The sequence below is a fragment of the Aethalodelphis obliquidens genome, unplaced genomic scaffold (assembly GCF_003676395.1).
Source record: "Aethalodelphis obliquidens isolate GAN/ISIS:26980383/991018 unplaced genomic scaffold, ASM367639v1 scaffold21, whole genome shotgun sequence".
NCBI classification, from domain to species: Eukaryota; Metazoa; Chordata; class Mammalia; order Artiodactyla; family Delphinidae; genus Aethalodelphis; species Aethalodelphis obliquidens.
The window spans coordinates 7097148-7116198 of NW_020837965.1; the positions used below are offsets into that span (position 1 = coordinate 7097148).

At 36.3% G+C, this 19051-nt stretch overlaps 1 protein-coding gene across 3 annotated transcripts in view; it reads right to left on the reverse strand.

The window, feature by feature from the left end:
- Nucleotides 1–2237: 2237 nt before the first annotated feature.
- SEL1L (SEL1L adaptor subunit of SYVN1 ubiquitin ligase) overlaps nt 2238–19051 on the reverse strand; it is a 56747-nt gene continuing 39933 nt past the window's right edge. For all 3 annotated transcript variants that reach the window (XM_027120230.1, XM_027120232.1, XM_027120231.1), the window contains 9 exons: nt 18959–19036; nt 17846–17908; nt 16446–16533; nt 15974–16122; nt 14934–15099; nt 14331–14405; nt 13070–13242; nt 9298–9426; nt 2238–6462 (listed from right to left, as the gene is read on the reverse strand). In XM_027120230.1, coding sequence (XP_026976031.1) covers nt 6253–6462; nt 9298–9426; nt 13070–13242; nt 14331–14405; nt 14934–15099; nt 15974–16122; nt 16446–16533; nt 17846–17908; nt 18959–19036 — 1131 coding nt within the window. In that variant the 3' untranslated portion in view covers nt 2238–6252. The remainder of the gene's footprint in view (nt 6463–9297; nt 9427–13069; nt 13243–14330; nt 14406–14933; nt 15100–15973; nt 16123–16445; nt 16534–17845; nt 17909–18958; nt 19037–19051) is intronic.

Here is a 19051-nt window from a genome sequence, read left to right on the forward strand (position 1 = left end):
TTAAGGTATAAATGTCCAGTTCCTAGCTTAGTTCACTGTGCCCGGTGAGACCTAATAGGTTCCTTCTTTGGTTTAGTGAACTTGAGTACAAAAAGCATTAGTTATGCAGTTTTAATTACTTTTAAGCCTTAAATGAGTGATGAAATATAAATACCAATTAACACATCTAAGGCTTCTTCAATTACTTTTTTCCTTGCCTTTGAAATAATAAAGGCTGTTGTTCACAGCTCCAGTGTGGACAGTTCCATTTACAGCATTTATTTCATCTAGAGTCAAAATAGGGACTATAGGGAAACCAGTGTGCTGTTCTCACCTCTGTCCTGGCAGTAAATTTCCATGCATCGTGTAAGATGCTACCAGCCAAACAACACTGTCCAAATAGTATGCAAAAGCAAATAGCATCTGTATAGGTTGAAGAAAATTCAAGTAAATTCTTTACTAGTACAAGGGAAACAAGACCAGCTGGATGATTCCCTCTACTTCCTCCCCCTCCTCTCTTGCACAATCGGGATTAGTTTCTATTTGTTTTCATTTAGAACAAAAAGAGCCAATTAATCAAATTTTCCTAAGGAAAAAAAAATTTAGGCAATGCATGGGTGAAGAGTGGGGAAACCCAGATGCACAAACTCTGAAACTCACAGCTGTGCTTTCACATCTTGAAATAAATGTTTCCAAGAATGGAGGCTTCCGTTGTTCACATTTAAATCTTGAATCATGTAAAACTCAGTGACAACTTCAAAGTCAGAATCGTTGTTTAGGATACTTAAATCTCATATCTAATACTTAGAAGACTTATGAGGAATTCTTTTCAACCCTGAGAGGCTAAATAAGAGTTCTATTGGGAGGTAGAGAGAGGGCAAAAGGAAACTGGACTGAGCAAAACCAGAAAATATTTATATGAATGTTCTCAAGTCAATTAACTGACCATATTCGACTCAACTTACATAAGAAAAAAATCACGTGGGGTTTTTGTAAGTGGGACTTAATACACAATTCAGCATTAACACTAGGTCATGTTTAAAATAAATTAATCCAGACTGAAAACATTTGGCCACTAGGAAAACTAGAGTTTTTGCTCAAGGTTGTTCAATCTGATGGCTTTCTAAGTAGTGGTGGAAATGACATGGGAAGAAATATACAAGATCCATTAATGCAGAAGCATCTCCTTTTGAACTGGTAGATCCTAAAGCTCTTTTTCACTTGACTCTTCAAGTATTTGGAAAATATCCAAAAAGTAAAAAAATCTTCCTTCTGTTTTTTTTTGTAGTTTCTACTACAGAAACAATTTCTAATTTTTAACTTGCATATATTTATGTATATGTCGTGACACAGTATAAGCAAATTTCAAGGTTAGTGTAGCCAATCCAAATTAGTGTCATAAAGGTAAAAGGGAGAAGCTGCTTCTCATCAAGTTGCATCCAGTGAAGACCAAGGACTCATTTTAATGACTTGTCAGAAAGGGGCTAACTGGTAAATAGGCATCACACCCAACTCCAGGTTGAATGATCAAACTGCTGATGTTATAGCTCCGACGTCCAACTTCCTCAAAACTTTTATTTTAGTCAAGGTCAAAGTCATCTTGGGTGGCTGACTATGCTCCCAGAAGTAAAATTTGAGACCCAATTTCTCCACTTGCCACAACCTGCATCATCCAAACTTTTTCAAGGATCTGATGCTTCTAAGATGAACATTTTAGCTCGATTTCTTTTGAGTTGGCTGCTAGGAAGTTAGGGCCAGATTTGTAGCCTGGTTCTAACATGCATTTTGTGTACAAAGTTCACTCCTGATTTAATACTGTTTTCTCCTTTGTTTCCCCTTTACTTACTTATCCTAAGTAAATTTCGTCGTGTTGCACCATTATGTAGCTCTGCAAGCCCTCCTAAAAACTTTCTGGGAAAAGACAATGCATAAACAACCTTTAGCTAAGTTTTACCATAATCAGGATAAAAGTGAATACGCATACTATATATCACAGGCTGATTCAGGTCAAAGATCTGAGATTTAAAAAGGGAAACATGTCTTAGCAAATTCATATTCTGCAGGATAAAATTCAACTTATAGAAATCTGAATTTCAATAGTTAAAATTAAATGTAAGATGGATTCAAACTGCCCCTAATCAATGCTTTCTAGAAGTTTCTGAATTTCCAAAATGGTTCATGAAAAAATTAAATGATTCAGGTTTTAAAAAAGTCTGCCTGGAGAGGTGCCTGGCCATGGTACGTTATAGCATACAGGATAACCAGAGGTGGAATCTTTATTTCACAGGTTTCAAGATACAGTACAAAACGAATCTGTACATCTCTCTATTAACAGGATTTGTTTACACAATTATATTACACTTCACCAGCCTTTATATTGAATTTAATTAAATACAAAATAAATTTACAAAAAGTCTACCATGGTGCTTTTTCCCATGCCAGCTTACGGTCTTTTAAAACATCTCCTAAATATTGATAGTGGTTACACCTTGATCGTATCAATATTATGATTTTTTTTTAATCAAAGAGAATAGTGTCATCTTGTTATTCCAAACAGGAAAGCCGGTGCATGAGAGGTGACTCCCTGCACACAACCGAGACATCCTTCTCACGCGCACATCAGGTTTTTACTTGTGCAAATAGTCACTTTAAAAAATACAAATCATTTTTACTTGGAATATTTTCAATTCTCTTGAAATACCAAGTGGAAGGAGAAATTTAGCTTCTTTTCGAGGACTACTACACATTTAAAAATCAGGTAGTGCCTCTGACAATATGATATTCAGAAATTTTGTATTTTCATTTACATTTGAGAGCAATGACTAATGAAAAGTATTTTCGTGAAAACAGAAGTTTCTTCTGCTTTATTTCTTGCACAGTTGTAGTCATAATATTGTATAACATAATTAAATTCACTTTCAAAACAAACACTACCTGTTATTGGGACAAATGTAGCCCACGTTGCTCTTCTTGGTAGGTAAAGGGGCTATTTCTCTGAAGCACTTTTTGTTTTGAAATGTGCATGTGAAATGTTAGTCCAAACCTCTGAAAAAGGTTTTCTGCAGATGTAGCTAGACAATATAATACACATGCTACACACATGAAGAGCTGTGGTCTTCATTTATAGGCTTGCATGCATACTTCCAAACACTGGTTTGAAGAACAAACATGAGGAGCAAAGAAAGGGAGAAAAAAAAAGCTTATACAAAATACTTAAGTTTCCTGGAGGCAACAGCAGCTCCTTAATTAAATAAAGCAACAGATCATGGCCAGATCACCAGCAGAAGTTTCTACAACTTCCCAATGGTACAGAGATAAAATGGCTTAGCAGTAAAACTCTCACAAATTAACCTTATATGCACAAAATAACCTTATATGCAAAGGGTAACACATCCTCAACAGTATTAAGATTAATGACTCACAAGTTCATCTAAATGCTAAATAATAATGAATTCTGAAAAAAAGAAACCTTTTGGTTTAATTTTTCTGTGCCATTGGATATTAACCAAAAATAAGATAAGCCTTACCCAGAATACAGAAACAAAAGCTCCAAAAACAAAAAGGAAAAAAAAAACATACCAAGTCCCAAACCCCAATGCTACCTTTGTTAACATAAAACAAAAAGCAAAACAGATAGTCTCAAGACTCTGGAACAGTTGACTAACCAAGAAACCAAATGCACAAGAGAATAGAAGCTAAGTAGAGTACTATTGTCATCACCTTGGAAGGCAGGAAGACAGACTATAAAAGGGATCGGGAGAGAAGGGCTACCACGGAGAAATGAAGCCGTACTCTGCTAGCTCTAAATTCTAACATTAAAACTCCTGAATCCTGGAGTTAGTTTAATGTCACTGACATTAACTAGCTTTAGTTACTGTCATTTTATTCAAATGGATGCCATTTGATTAGGTAGGTATTGAGCATTATTTTAGGAGAAACACCAAACCCAGTTCCTATTTGCTTAGGTATCATGTCTCTTGTACAGAATGAAAAAGGGAACAAAGTATTTTGAGACAGTCTTTAAATGAAGCCATAGGAACGAAGTTATTTTAAATTTACCATTCAAATTTCCAGTAGCAAATGACCCAGGGTAAAACAGGAGGTGGACAAAAGCCAAGAAAAAGATCTATTTGGGAGATTAATAAAAAGGACATGGCTAGTGGTACACTACCGGGAAGTTATTGCCTGGAGAACAAGACCACGCTTTCCCACCTGCCTCTGGATAGTGCACACTGCTTTAAGAAATGTTTTTTCAAAGTACTAACAGAGGGAAGTAAAGATAGAGATAAGAATGCTGCTAAAGGAAAAATTAGGTGGATGGTAGAAAAATACGGAAGTTTAGTTGTTCAAGTTTTAAATAAATTAAAACAGTTCCTTCGAAATGAAGCGTGGCTGCTACTGTGGATCATACTTATTTTGAAGGTTGGGGGAGAACGGGCAGGGGTGAAGACACCAACATACTGTACCGACTGTACTCAAATCTCTAATGTAAGAGATCAAACAAGTCTTAATATTTACATGAGCTGCCCAAAGCAACATGACACTTCTGAGGGTAAAATTTCTTACCTTTCAGATCTGCATTTATACATATGGTTCTCGCTGTCATCACCTCTTCCTATTAGAAGCAATTATCTAGGAGGAAAGTTTGCTTACCAGGTTTCTCATAATACTCTAAACACCAAAAAAGCACACTACTTCACATTTAGAGCCTTCATGTTCATTACAGACTAATTCACTCTAGTTCTAAATATAATCTCTACTTCAAAAACCAAAGTCTTACAACTCTTCAAGTTTTCTGGCAGATAAGGGGTTATGGAAAAAGAGTATAAAGATTAATATAAACAGATGAGGTCAGCAGGCACAGAAAGCCTGCTCACACACTAAGAGAGCCTCAGACCAGATACAGGCTGGTGAACGCTGCCATCCGACAACAAAAAGGAATACAATTTGGTTGAAGTTTTAATTTTTTCATTTGTGGTATGTGACCTTCTCTGTTTTCTTTGTTGTTGCTGTCGTTGTTGTTTTCTGTAGTACTTAACCAGACAATTCTGAAGTGTAATAGCCTTGATTTTCCTGATGTTAACAGTGGGAGGGTGGTGAATACGAAAGCTAAGCAAGTGGTTGATCTTCTACTGTAACATCAAACTGCAGAAATAAAAATCTCCCTGAACAGTACAAACAGGCTTTGGCTTTCCTCAACCACTGATTTTAATGCATCTCAGATTCTCTGAGTGTTAGTATTGTAATGGTAGTCACTGTATGCCATAGCTTGGCAACAATATTTCATATTTTAAAAATTCAGGAGGGTGGTCTGTTCTTTTGCAATAAGAAATGCAAAGTAAAATAAATCCTGGTAACAAATGCTTCAACTTTTGGGAAAGTGTGTCTGTGATCCTGGTACCCCACTCAGAGTTCTTCAATATTGTTTTCTAATCTCTCCCCTTTAGTCCATCCTCTGGCTTCCAGATAAAGGCTCTGTATACTCAAAACAAGCAAGCAAATTACATTGAGTAATTTGGGGCAAGTTCACGTGTTAGCTCAAGAAGTCAGTTCACAATGTTTTCTATATATTCCATTCCAAGGAAATGAAGTTCACATAAAACTCTTTAACATGGCCTTTCAGTCTTTGAAGGAGAGAAGTATGGTATAAAGTATGACAATCACCAACAGTAAGAAACCTCCCAACCTTGCCTTTTAAAGTAATAAATATGCTGAATATGTATACTTGCATGTGGCCTGGTAAAAGTTCCTCGGTTATCGCAGTTCTGAAACACTTTGAAGACTTTTTCTTTTTTTAACTTAAAAGGCAGTTCTATTTTCAGACTTTCAAACATGTTAAGGTTAAATCTGCAACTAACTGGGTTTTCCTTTTTACATCGATCAGTTTTTAGTGTCGACGCATGAGACCTTAAAGATGGTTGACAGAACTTATGCACATTGAAAGAATGACCAAAAGGACCCAAGAAAGATAGCTGGACACAGCAGACATTACCTTGAGTGTCTCACATGTTTCCAGGAAAAAAAAAGGGGGGGCAGGGGAGCCACTGAGAGTTGTTATTCCATACGGGACTGAAACGGACATTCAACTCAGTTTAGGTAAGAGTTACTTATCCCTGAAAATAAAGGCATCAGATTCTAAGCAGCTTTAGGAATTCAATGCTTCCTTGTGCCTCTTCCAGGAGGTGGCCACTGATCCAAAGTCCTAAATCAAATGCAAGTGTTCTTGGTAAACGATTTCCTTGTTTGTCACTGGTCAAGGCTGGCCGCCGTGGGTCACTGTGGTGGCTGCTGCTCGGGCGGCCCCTCCTGCTGTGGTGGTGCTGGCCGTGGCCCGGGAGGCCTGGGGACAGGCATGTCCTGGTGCTGCCTCTGCCTGTAAGCGATAACTGTCCCCAACAGCAATGCGATGATGGTCATGAGGTAAAGGTCCCACTCAGGTCCCAAAAGCTGGTCCATATCAAGCTGGGTGAACAGATCTCGAAGCTTAATGAGAAAAGTATAAAAATCATTATGATCATTAAAATATAATAGAAGGAGCTAGGAAAGTTACATCACAGATTAGAGATAAATACAGAATTTATTAAATCAATTGGTTTTAGTAACATTTTGCAATGTGTTCCAAAAAAAAGGGTTTTACTAAACTCAGAACTACCATATGACCCAGCAATTCCACTCCTGGGTATATATCCGAAAAAACAGAAACACTAATTCTAAAAGATACATGCACCCCAATGTTCATAGCAGCATTATTCGTAATTGTCAAGATGTGGAAGCAACCTAAGTGTCCATCAACAGATGAATGGATAAAGAAGACGTGGTACATATATACACAATGGAACATTACTCAGCCATAATAAAGAATGAAATTTTGCCATCTGCAGCAAAATGGATGGACTCGGAGGGCATTATGTTAAGTGAAATAAGTCAGAGAAAGACAAATAGTGTACGATATCACTTATATGCAGAATCTAAAAAATACAACAAACTAGCGAATATAACAAAACAGAAGCAGGATCAGATATAGAGAACAAACTAGTGGTCATCAGTGGGGAGAGGGAAGAGGCGGAGGGGCAATATAGGGGTAGGAGACTAAGAGGTACAAACTATTAGGTATAAAATAAGCTACAAAGATATATCATACAACATGGGAATTATAGCCACTATTTTATAACTGTAAATGGAGTATAACCTATAAAAATTGTGAATCACTATATTGTACACCTGTAACTCTATATAGTATTGTATATCAACTATACTTCAATTAAAAAAATAAAACCCACCAGACTTTAACAAAGGATCCAATCTAATAAAATTAAGGATAAAACAAGACAAAAATATAAAGACAATGAGTTCAACTGAAAAAAAAATTTTTAAAAGCCTGAAACTCAAAATAATGTCTGAGGACCAGAGCTATGGTTCCTTTCCATCAGTAACCTAATGCACTGATTTCCAACCATTTTTCACAGGAAATATTTGAAACAAACACTGGGGACAATGGAGGATGAAGGGGGGGCGGAAATCAGTATCTTGGCACACCTCACCTATAACCTATTTCTAGTGTTGACACACTAGCTAAAAAGCTCTCTTCTAATGAAAGCAGGGCTATTTTACTACTTCTCTCATGTAACTGAAGATGACAGGAATTCAGAAATTTAATAGCTGAACAAATAATGCTTTTTAGTTAGGATTTAACTAAATATTTAACAACTGAAATTGAACTTAAAACTTATTTTCTTCATCTATGATATTTTAATTGTTTTAATGTCACTTAAGTTATTCCTGGTATTTTCTGACTGATGCTTACCCACAAAGAAAGTAAATATGGGGCATAATCCTTTATGTTTAAATAAAATTACATTTAAAAGGTCCCCATAATATAATATTTGTAGGTACAGGTGCTAAAATTTTTCTGGAAAAAAAATTATAACAAACTATTAACTGTGTTCCCTGGGGTGGGACCCGCAATAGGAGACTTTGTTTTTCTGTATTTTTTGACTTTCTTACCATCAATACTTATTACTGTTTTTTTTTTTTTTTAAGTTGGAATATCTAGGTGGTAGGATTACCGGGCATTTTATTGTCTTCTTGAAACTTCTGTATAAAACACAACAACTTAACATGGTGTATTACATGACCAAATCCTAGACTGTAATCAGTAGTTTATTAGTGATAAAAACTGTGAGAGACAAGGGTCTGAAATAGTCCTGAGAAAGAAAGAGCAGGCGGACACACTGTTAGCTTTTCAGTTAAAGGAACAAGGATCCTTTGAGTTAACGGAGCGTACAGCATACCCTGGCTCACGCTATTGAACAATTATAAATTTGACATTACTAATGTATAAGCAATCAAGAGGACAGAGGCCAACATCTCCAGCCCTCTGGAGCCCTATACGTGGAGGACCTCAGTGCACGTGCTAGGGCTGCAAAAGGGAGGAGTTGTCGAATTTCTCTTTATAGATGCTGAAGCAGCATGGACTAAATTTACTTCTGTGTAACAAAGAGGGAATGCCCCTTCCGGAATCTAGTGCTGAAATGGTGCATCAACTTGTTCTAAAAGATATTAACAAAAGGTTGAAACATCATCCTTTTCTGGTCTGGCGTGAATTAAAGTTAAATAGCCCTTCTTTCTGCATACATTTTAGGACTTTCAGAGTTAAATGCTGCACCAGTGAATCCATTAGGAGGAACGATAGGTACTGTAAACAAAACAGAAAACTGGAGAACCCAAGAGCACCAACATTGTGTTGGTAACTAGAGTTGGTAGTTTTGAAGAGAATGGGTAACCCACCCATCTCCTAGCAAAGTTCTATCATTAAGCATATTTAAATAATTCAAGGTATTTTTAGAAAATATAGTTTCAGTGGTATTTTTAACATGTTCCACTATCAGAAGAATCTGAAGTACAAGAGCCTGGACAGGTTCTCAGGTTCTACTTCTTTTCATGTCTTAAATTCTCTTTTTAAGGGGCTGGTCTGAGTCACTGCTAGGCAGTCATCTGATTTAATGTTTACTGGAATTAGTTAACTACTATTTCAAATTGCCATGGTTTAGTCTCAGTTTTCCCTAAACCAGGAAACATCTGCACCAATGAAAAATACTTTAGCACTGGGAACCACTGTCAAATGTTACCTGGGAACTGTTAAGTGCTTTGTGGCTATACTCATCCCTCATCTGATGAGGTCCCTTCATCTGGGAAGGAGGAAAGAGACCAGACACTTGCAGGTCCTTCCTCCCCTCCCCCAACTTTGCAAAAACGAAACTGTGGACTGAGAAGGTTACATCATTTGTATTCTAGTTAAAAGAGACATGGACCACTTACATTTGTTTCCCGTATGTACTGCAAGAAATAGACAATACCCAATTTGCAGAGTGCTAGGAAGACTGGTACTTGTGCATCTGGGCTGGCTTCCGCTGCCATGTCATAAAAACGTTTTGCAAGGTGAATATCCTATAATACGGGTAGTAAACCAAAGTTCATTTCTTGTTAAACTAAGTAAAAATAATTACTATTTATATATTAGGAAAGTTTATTTTACCTTTCAAGTTTCATTTTAAAATTTCCCTTACCTAAAGAAAAAAACCCAAGCTTTAATTAGGTAAAATTTGTTTAATTATCTAACTGCTTAATTTTGAAAAACTTAGTTGAAAAATTAGAAGTTAACTTGTGTTCCCCTGATCTGACATCCCACTTGCTGTGCAGATACGATGGACACAGCTATATACCTATGCATAACACTGTTAACCTGGAGACTTCCAGGAGTGACCTGTAAGTCTCAAGTTAATATTTTCCTACTTATAACCAGTCAGTGTAAGCAATTCCTGATTTCAGTCTGCAACAGTGATCTTCAAACTGGGGTAGACATACTCAAAGTTTTCCAAGGGGTGCATGCATGGACAGCGATAAGGGACTTGCATTCTGTGTTTTCCTGTCTTAGATGTATTTCTATAAAGGGCAAAACAAGTCATTACTAATTTTGGCCCAGGTTGGAGTGCTCTGCATTTAGATAAGTGGTAGAATGGGATGGTGGGAGGTGCAAAATTCTCATTTAACAACCTCACTTCTCCCATCCCCTGACTACTGTCAAAGAATACCAAACTCATAGGTAAGAATTCCATGAGACATGGGAAAGAAAGGCTAAACATTAAGACTGACTTTTTCTACATATTTAAATATAAGCAGTTACTTTCAGCTGTTCTCCATACTTGTCCCTAAGGTGAATCCTTTTAGTTAAAAAGAAGAGCACCTTCAAATAAAAGTAACAGCATGGTCAGTGTCTTTGACTTTTTAAAAAATGTAACAAATTTTATTTGTAGTAATATTTCAGAAGACTGCCCTGCATCTCTCTCATCCTCGAGCACACACACATATTGATATTTACACTGTTATATTTAGGATATTAAGCCAAAGAGAGATTCATGAAAACAGAAAAGTATATTTTTCAAGATTCATGATAACGGAAAAGTATATTTTTCAAGATCATGCATCAAACTTTATGTGATCTGCAGACTCTGTGTGGATGATTCAATAGGGTAATTAAATCTTATCTATCAATCAAATCCTGAATTATTTATTCCAATTATAACCAATCCTCATCTTGTTTAATACTTAATATTTTTCTATCTATACTGGATGCTGGACTGATTAGCTTTTAGAGTATGAGTATCTCTTTTATTTAAAAAAACAGAAAACATAAGAAAAGGTGATCATAATGTCTTATAAAAACGAATGAAATTATTCTGATTTTTATACATGATTAATTATTCTTAAAAGCTGAATCCCAGGGTTCCCTCCCCTAATGCTAATCAAAGGAATTCTACCCCTTTTATCATAGTCTTTATTCATAAGAATTTGTATAAGCTTTACATTACAAATTAAATTATGAGAAAAGCACACTGATTAATTTTCTTGTTTTCTTGTCTTACAGCCTATTATAAAAACAGACTGTTATATTACTTTAATTCTGATTGTCTTTAGCAAATTATTACTAAGCGTATAAAAACCATAACTTACGGGTAATCTTTACATTAGGCATCAAACCCATATTACTTTTATTTGAATTAACAAAGTCAGACTTTCTGATAGAAACTAAGTCTGATTTGGCTGACTGATCTGACAATGCAGGGAGGCTTCAACAACTATGTTACATGGCAGAGATTGTCCATGAACTGAACGCACTCAGCCTGCAGCTCCAGATTCTTGATAAAACTATATTCAAGTATCTTATATTAATATAAATGTAAAATATCAAAACTTACATATTGGAATTAAAATACTCAAGTGTAATAAAATAAAAAAGCACTTTGACAAAAAACAGTGCATTAACAAAATGAAATGAACAACCTTCTAGATTTAAAAGCACATAAGGTCACAAAGTGTCTCTAAGTGACTGAATGAGCAAGGAGTATCATTAGCTATTGATAAGCCTTGGGAAAGCCTTTTAGACATCACTCCCAGAAACTGAGAAAGTATGAGTCCAGTGATCAGGGAACACCTCCTTTTGCAAGTCTCTAGTTTCCAAATCTTTGCTTTCAACAGAACTGAACAGAGGCTTAACCAAGTTATCAAGTGACAGATCATTAGAAATAATTTTAATGACAGATCAGTCTGATTTTTGGCATATGTTATGGACTAAATGTTTGTGTATCCCCAAAATTCATATGTGAAACCCTACTCCCTAATGTGATGGTATGAGGAAGTGAGGCCTTTGAGAGGTAATTAGGATTGGATGAGGTCATAAGGGTAGAGCGCTCATGAACGGAATTAGTGTCCTTATCAGAATCCCTAAAGAGCTTGCTGCTTCTCTCTCGCTCTTTCCTCTTGAGAGGACACAGAGAGAAGAGGGCCTTCACCAGACACCAAATCTGCTGGCACCCTGATCTTCAACTTCCCGGTCTCCAGAACTGTGAGAAATAAATGCCTGTCGTTCAAGCCACTGTGCTATAGTATTGTCACTGCAGTCCAAACTACCAAGACAGCATACAACTCTAAAGCAGTTTAAAGAATTAAGTGACCTTACTATAATAAAATTCTTCCCATTCCCATATACTTATTTATGTGAACAAGGTTCCAGTCATATATTTATAAAATGAAAACAAGAATTAATGGTAAACCTGTTCCATGATACTTAGGCTAATTTTTAAAAATGCTCTATTTATCTCATTAAAAGATACATTTTCAATAATTACCACAAAAAGTAAAATTTTATCAAATTTATAATATCATGAAGTTGATGAGAACAATAGTATATTAATAACTGACCAACTATGGCTAATAATATCTCGAGAATTTTTCTTAATACTTAAGAGCCTATAATCACAGGAAATAAAATTCAAATTTGAATTTATACACTTTTTTGTTTCAGATAAGCATGATCAGTGATCAGTACATTACACTGGTATACAATTCTGTGGGAATAATGCACTAAAATATAAATTCAGGGAGAAAAGGAAAAGATACTATTTTCATTTAACGAATTTGCTGTGTATTTTTAAAAAATTAATAATGGGGTTATCAAATTATTTTGGTACTTAAAGTAATTTAGTCATTTTATTTATAAAAATGTTAGTGTTTAAAATAGCTAGGACTTAGACCCTTTGAAACTTATGATGAGATATTTTAAATGTCAAATTAAAAATGTGCAAGAGGATACACAGTTTTTCAAAATTATTTTAAGGGTACACAGGCAAAAACTTAAGACCGTGGGTCTAAACAATGTTAGACTTCAATAGGAAGGTAAAAGAATGAATATATTAAATTCATTTCAAAATAATCTAGGAATGATAGAATTTGGCTATTGATGGACAGTTTCTCAAACAGCAGTTATCAACAGAGGCAGCACTGCTTTTCCATTTTCATGAATCTATCTTTGGCTTAATATCCTAAATATAACAGTGTAGATATCAATATGTGTGTGTGCTCGAGGATGAGAGAGATGCAGGGCAGTCTTCTGAAATATTACAAAACTGTCTCTTAAGTTAGCACCTAAAATCTGAGCACATTCTAAAGCAAACTTATTTCCTATAAAAATGAAGATGTTTCCCCCCAAATCACAATTACATTATCCATACATTTGTTTCAAAGTCACACTCACCTGTTTAATGCCTAGTCCTTTCTCATGCATATATCCCAGGTTAAACATAGCTTGTGCACTGTGCTGCTGCTCAGATGCTAGGCGATAATGAATAAACGCCGTCTCATAATCTACGTCAGTGCCAAATCCATAGAAATGGTAGTCTCCAAGCTTAATTCTAGCCACAGTATAGCCTGAAACAAAAGGTAAATGCAAAACTGCCAATAAATAAGGTGTGTTGAAACAGACCAAACTCTTATTTCTCCTCCTGCTAACATGTTTATATAAAATAAATGTTAATTTGTAACACACGAACTTTATAACAAATTCTTCAGCCAACATAGAAATTCGGTAAAAATTTAACTAGAAGGGTTGCTTTTCCGAAGAAGGCTTTTGTAATAGTCAGGGAGAGGTAAAACAAAGTGGGTGTAATCTCTATTTCACTAATAATACTCCTCAGATGATCAATCACTCTACTCTGTCATTTAACATTTTAAAATAATTCAACTGGGGACTTCCCTGGTGGCGCAGTGATTAGGAGTCCGCCTGCTGGTGCAGGGGACATGGGTTTGATCCCTGGTCCAGGAAGATCCCACATGCCACAGAGCAACTAAGCCCGTGCGCCACAACTACTGAAGCCTGCATGCCTAGAGCCCACGAACCACAAGAGAAGCCACCGCAATGAGAAGCCCGTGCATGGCAAAGATGAGAAGCCCCTGCTCACAGCAACTAGAGACAGCCCACACGCAGTAACAAAGACCCAAGGCAGCCAAAAATAAATAAATAAAATAAATAAATTTATTTTAAAAATAATAAAATAATTCAACTGGACCATTGTTTAGGCTTGGAGAAAGGGATAGGCAGACGATGTTGATAGTAGTATGTGTGAGAAAGAACTATTCAAATAAAAAGTAGTGGGGAAAGGCTGAAATCTTAGGTTTTACACCTATAGTCTATTACACGTTCTATTCAGTTCTCATTTAGTACAACATACTAGCCTCCAACTAAAAACCAAAGAGTAAAGCATAGTATGATATAAATGTCCAGTACGATAAAAACCTTGCAGTTCAACTTAGAAACCCTGGGACTGGAACTTCCATTTTAAGAATGAATACCAATCATGAAAGCAAACAAGTTAAGCTATAGTTAGTATCTCTGCTTAATTTTAAAGTGGTGAATGACATGATTTAATCTTTATGTGAGATTAAAAACAAACAAACAAAAAACAATAAAGAAAGGTTCCTGGGTAAAATTCTTATCCTAGAATTAAACAACCACTCACCTTGTGAGGCGGCCCGGTTCCAGTGTAGCAAAGCTCTGGGATAAGTTTCATTCTCACCTACGATGGTTGCTTCTCCTACAAGGAAAGTTGAAATACAAATCAGGTGTTTAAGGAAAGGCCCTAGACTTTTAGGCTTTATCTGCAAACCAGGGTGGATACATGGAGCATAATTTAAATAAGTACTGGGATATAACAAATATTAAATGAAAAAACTATTGAAATTAAACAAGTATGGGAATAAAATACTGAGTTCAAAGGAATCATTGCATTCAGGGCAACACTACTTCCTGAGACATATTTTCACCACAGAACTAATAACGAGACTACTGAAACACTAGAGATCTACATACCACTGGAAAAGCAATGTTTCTGCATCTGCTGTAGTTTGAAAAATGTATTTACTGAAAGCAGTTAATTTTATGATGGACGTCAAATCCATTTCTATTGTCAACTGTATAAAACTAACTTTGATGGCTTAGAGATCTGAGGTAAAATAACTTGAGCATGTGTGCTGTTATGTTCTAGTTATAATAATAGAGAAGTATCTTTGTGGCTTTCCTTTTTAATCAGGTTAACCCAAGGCAGGACTAAAATGAACCTTACTCTGATCGAGAATGAAGGCTGCATTGCTTTGTGCCACTTCATAGCCTTGCTCCGCCAGCAGGAGGTACTGGATCACTGCGGCATTGTAGTCACCATCTTTATAGCTGTTATAGGCAGTCATGAGCCTCTCAGACCACCGGCCCCGTTCACATACATTCTTAAACAACTAAAAAAACAGGAAAAAAAAATCAATACAAAATTAAGAAAGGTATGTTGGAAAATCATTTCTGCACTTTGGCTATAAGCAATTGTTAAGCTTGCTCTCTCAATCAATCTCTGGCAGTTTTACTAAGTATATATATAAAAGTCTGGGATATTTATTTGAAGCTTTCACCTAGTCTTTAGAACAGGTTTATAAAAATAACAGCAAATAATTACATACCATTTACTCTGGCCAGGCACTATCCTAGTGATTTATGTATAGTATGTATATTGACTCACTTACTCCTCCCATGAGGGACCACTCTCTTACGAGATAAGTCCTAGTAACAAACAGCTTCATTTTACAAGCGAGGAAACTGAAGCATAGAGTGGTTTAGAAACTTTGCTAAGCGTTTCACAATGTCCTTCTAAAGTGTCAATTACGAGAAAGCTAACAACGTTCACTTAACATACACTTTTTGATGCTGACCATGTCTCAGATACTGTCTTAGGTGTTAGAGAGACTGTAGACAATAATATCTGCCCTTATAAACGCTGATTCCAGGAGGGAGAGACAAATGGAATAAGTGTGATTCTAACACACAGACCCTCAGAGCCTTCTTTCAGTATACCAGTGCTAGTTGGCTAAGTCTGTTTCTACTCTAGAAGAAATCATGCAAAGAAAACCAGAATTAAAACAGTAGGACTGGGGGTGGGGCAGGAGGGAGGTCCAAGAGAAAGGGGATATATGTATACATATAGCTGATTCACTGTTATACAGCGGAAACTAACACAACACTGTAAAGCGATTATACTCCAATAAAAAAATAAATAAAACAGCAGACTTTCCTATGGGGCAAATTAATTTCCTACATACAGGTTGGTAGAAAAGCCCTTACCTCCACTGCGGTGTGACATGATCGCATTACACCTGTGCCGCTGGCATGCATCTGAGCTAGGTTATAGAAAGCCAAGATATGGCCTCCCTGAGAAGCTAAATTAAAATACTTCAAGGCCTGTTTATAATCCCTCTTGACTCCAATGCCATCTGTAAGGAAAATTACACGAGAGGTTAGGAATAGTCTTAAATAAGATTTAGCTGAAGCGTCAGAGAAGCCTTACATAGGAATAAAACTAAATGAAATTCAGAATTCTTACTCTGGAAAGATGTGAATCTTATTAACATAGATTTGTACATCAATACAGATTAATATACTCTACAATGAAACATAAGATGCACACATCATTGTATTGGGAGGACATTAATCAGCTAGAAATTCGATAGCTCTCACTTCCATATCATAGTGGCATCTAGAGGAAAATAGGTAATTTAGATTTGGTGTGTCCATCATTAATTCCAGCATTACTTACTATAGTACATGGAGCCAAGCTGTAGCTGCCCATCCACCCAGCCTTGTTCAGCAGCTTTCTGGAAATACTTCAGTGCCAGATCATAATTCTGTAGAAAAAGAGGTCATATGATCACATGGTAAGAAAGTTCAAAAGGCTGATATACTCAGAAGTCAGGAGATTCATTCATAAAAAGAATTAACAAGGCATACAGAAAATATTGTTAAAATCATTAAAAGGATGACCTTCTAATTTTTTATAATACAAAGATGGTAATATTTTTTAAGTCATGGGGGATTAACATTTAGGACTGTTAAAAAAAGCAAATATACTCTTTTGTGAAACAATTTGCATGTCTGCTCTCAGAAAGCATAAACAACACTAGTAGAACAGCCGGCCAGAAATTAAGAAACAGTCATCGTATCTTTTCGATTAACCAACTAACCCTTTTAAACCTCAGTATTTCTAATATTAAATAAGAAAAATTCTCTCCTTATTTGTTCTTTCCTGGGTAGCTTATCAAACATTATATGATTATCATATTTCAAATATCAGACATATCCCCAAAGAAAAAATTAAAACAAAGGTCACTACTGGATTTCAGTACCCTAAAATGACTAGAAGGAATAAAAATGAGACCACATTACTGTCTTTTGTGCTAGGAAATACCTACAGATTAGAATTCTATACCTAGCTCTTAGTTTCGGGCCCAAATTAAAAGAACGTATTGCTTGGAGAGACCACACAGAGATGAGGATCCAGGAGCATCCAACATGAGCAAGTAGCACAGAAGAATGAAGAGCAATGGCCCAGGAAAACCAAGACAGCCCCCGGGAAGAAAGAGTTCAAGTAAGGTAGAACCAAAAAATGTCCTGTGGGGCTGACACTGAGGAGGTTACTGGTGAGCTATGTAGAGCAGTTACATGAGGTAAAATCCTGACTGTTGAGAGCTGAAGAGTGAATGGTAGCAGCTCACACAGTTCATTCTCTGGGGAAATGTGGCTTTGCAGGAAAGGGCTGGAGAGAAGAGAGGTGGTAGCTAGAAGGGCAAGGGGTAGAACAGAAAGCTTTTCTCCCTCTACATGGGAGGACTTAAGAATTTTCTTAGGCTTGGGTGAGGAAATAGCAGGGAGATATTTAAGTCTGGGAGAGATGGCAGAGTAGGTGGGGTAGAGAGCATAGATGGAACAATGAGAAACAGCTTCATACCTTAAGGAGAAGGTGCCAGAGACACAGCTATTCTAAGAAGGCAGCTGCTATGGTGGGATGGGGTAAGGGGTGGTAGGGAACCAAACTCAGAGTTTCAGCTTTGCTTATAATGAAACGGCCTCACCTGGGCTGACTGGGAGCTAGTTAAGGAATACTTCCCTATCTCACCAGCTGACGGCTCATTAAAGTCAGACGTCAGATTGAAGACTTACAACTTGAACTCCTCTCCCGTAGAGGTAAGCCATTCCAAGCCCACTCTGTCCAACTGGGTTGCCCTGCCAATCAGAGACAAAGTGAAAGATGCATTACAAAATAGGCAAGAATAAATGACTGCAAAAGAAATAATTTACAAGCATATTCAAAACATGTTTTAGTACTTTTCAATTTAAAACAAAATTTTCTCCTTCCCATCAGACTAAACATGATACTGAGTTTTAGAGATTTGACTTTCAGTAATTGCTGAAAAAGAGTAAATAGTAAATTCACTTACAATTAACTTTTGGTGACTTACCTTATGACTATCTGTTTCATGAATTTATGATATAAAACATGACATGTATTTAATCTTTTCAAAATTAAAAGTAGGTCATTGTTTTTCTTTTTGGTAGTTTTTCACTGGTAACCTCCCACCCCAATAAAGAAGATGCTGCCATGGGGCAGAATCAACGAATTAATATTGGGATCAGGTGGCAAGGATATGCTTAAGACTGTTGGAATGTTGTGGAGCAAAGACAATCATTGTTTTGAGACCGAAAAGAGAAAAATCTAGATTTCACCTAAACTCAGAAGGACAGAGCCATCTTTAAAAAAAGTGTCACAGTGCCCCTTTGGGAAACACTCCACTGACATTTGGGACTACAGTAACATGTACTAGTTGACAAAGAGGTCGGTGTACACACTGGAGCCAGAGGATCTTAAATATTCATAGGCAGCTTTCTCTGGGCCAAAGAAAGCCTAACTTATGTATCATGGTTATCAAAACTACCCAGTCATGTAAGCTTTAAACCTCAAGTTGCAACACAAATAGGATAAATTATATAACACCCAATTCCATTACTAAAATCATTATTTCCCTGATCAGGAAACTTCTCAATGAAATTGAAACAGAGAATTAATATTCAATAATCCAGTCCCTAAAAAAAATACATACTGCTTTTCACCGAGTAGGTTTTTTCTAGCCAATTCATCCATATGAATCATACTTACATAAGCACTTCCAATAATTCATGAAGTCGATTATGACTAACCCCCTTAACACAATAAACTTTCTTGAAAATAATAGTAATATGGTACACATTTCAATATACTGAGTCATGAAGTCTTACCATGTCAGCAGCTTTTTTAAAGTAGTGAAGAGCTGTCTCATTACTCTGAGGTACAATATCACTTCCCTCTGAATACATCTGAAAAACAGACCC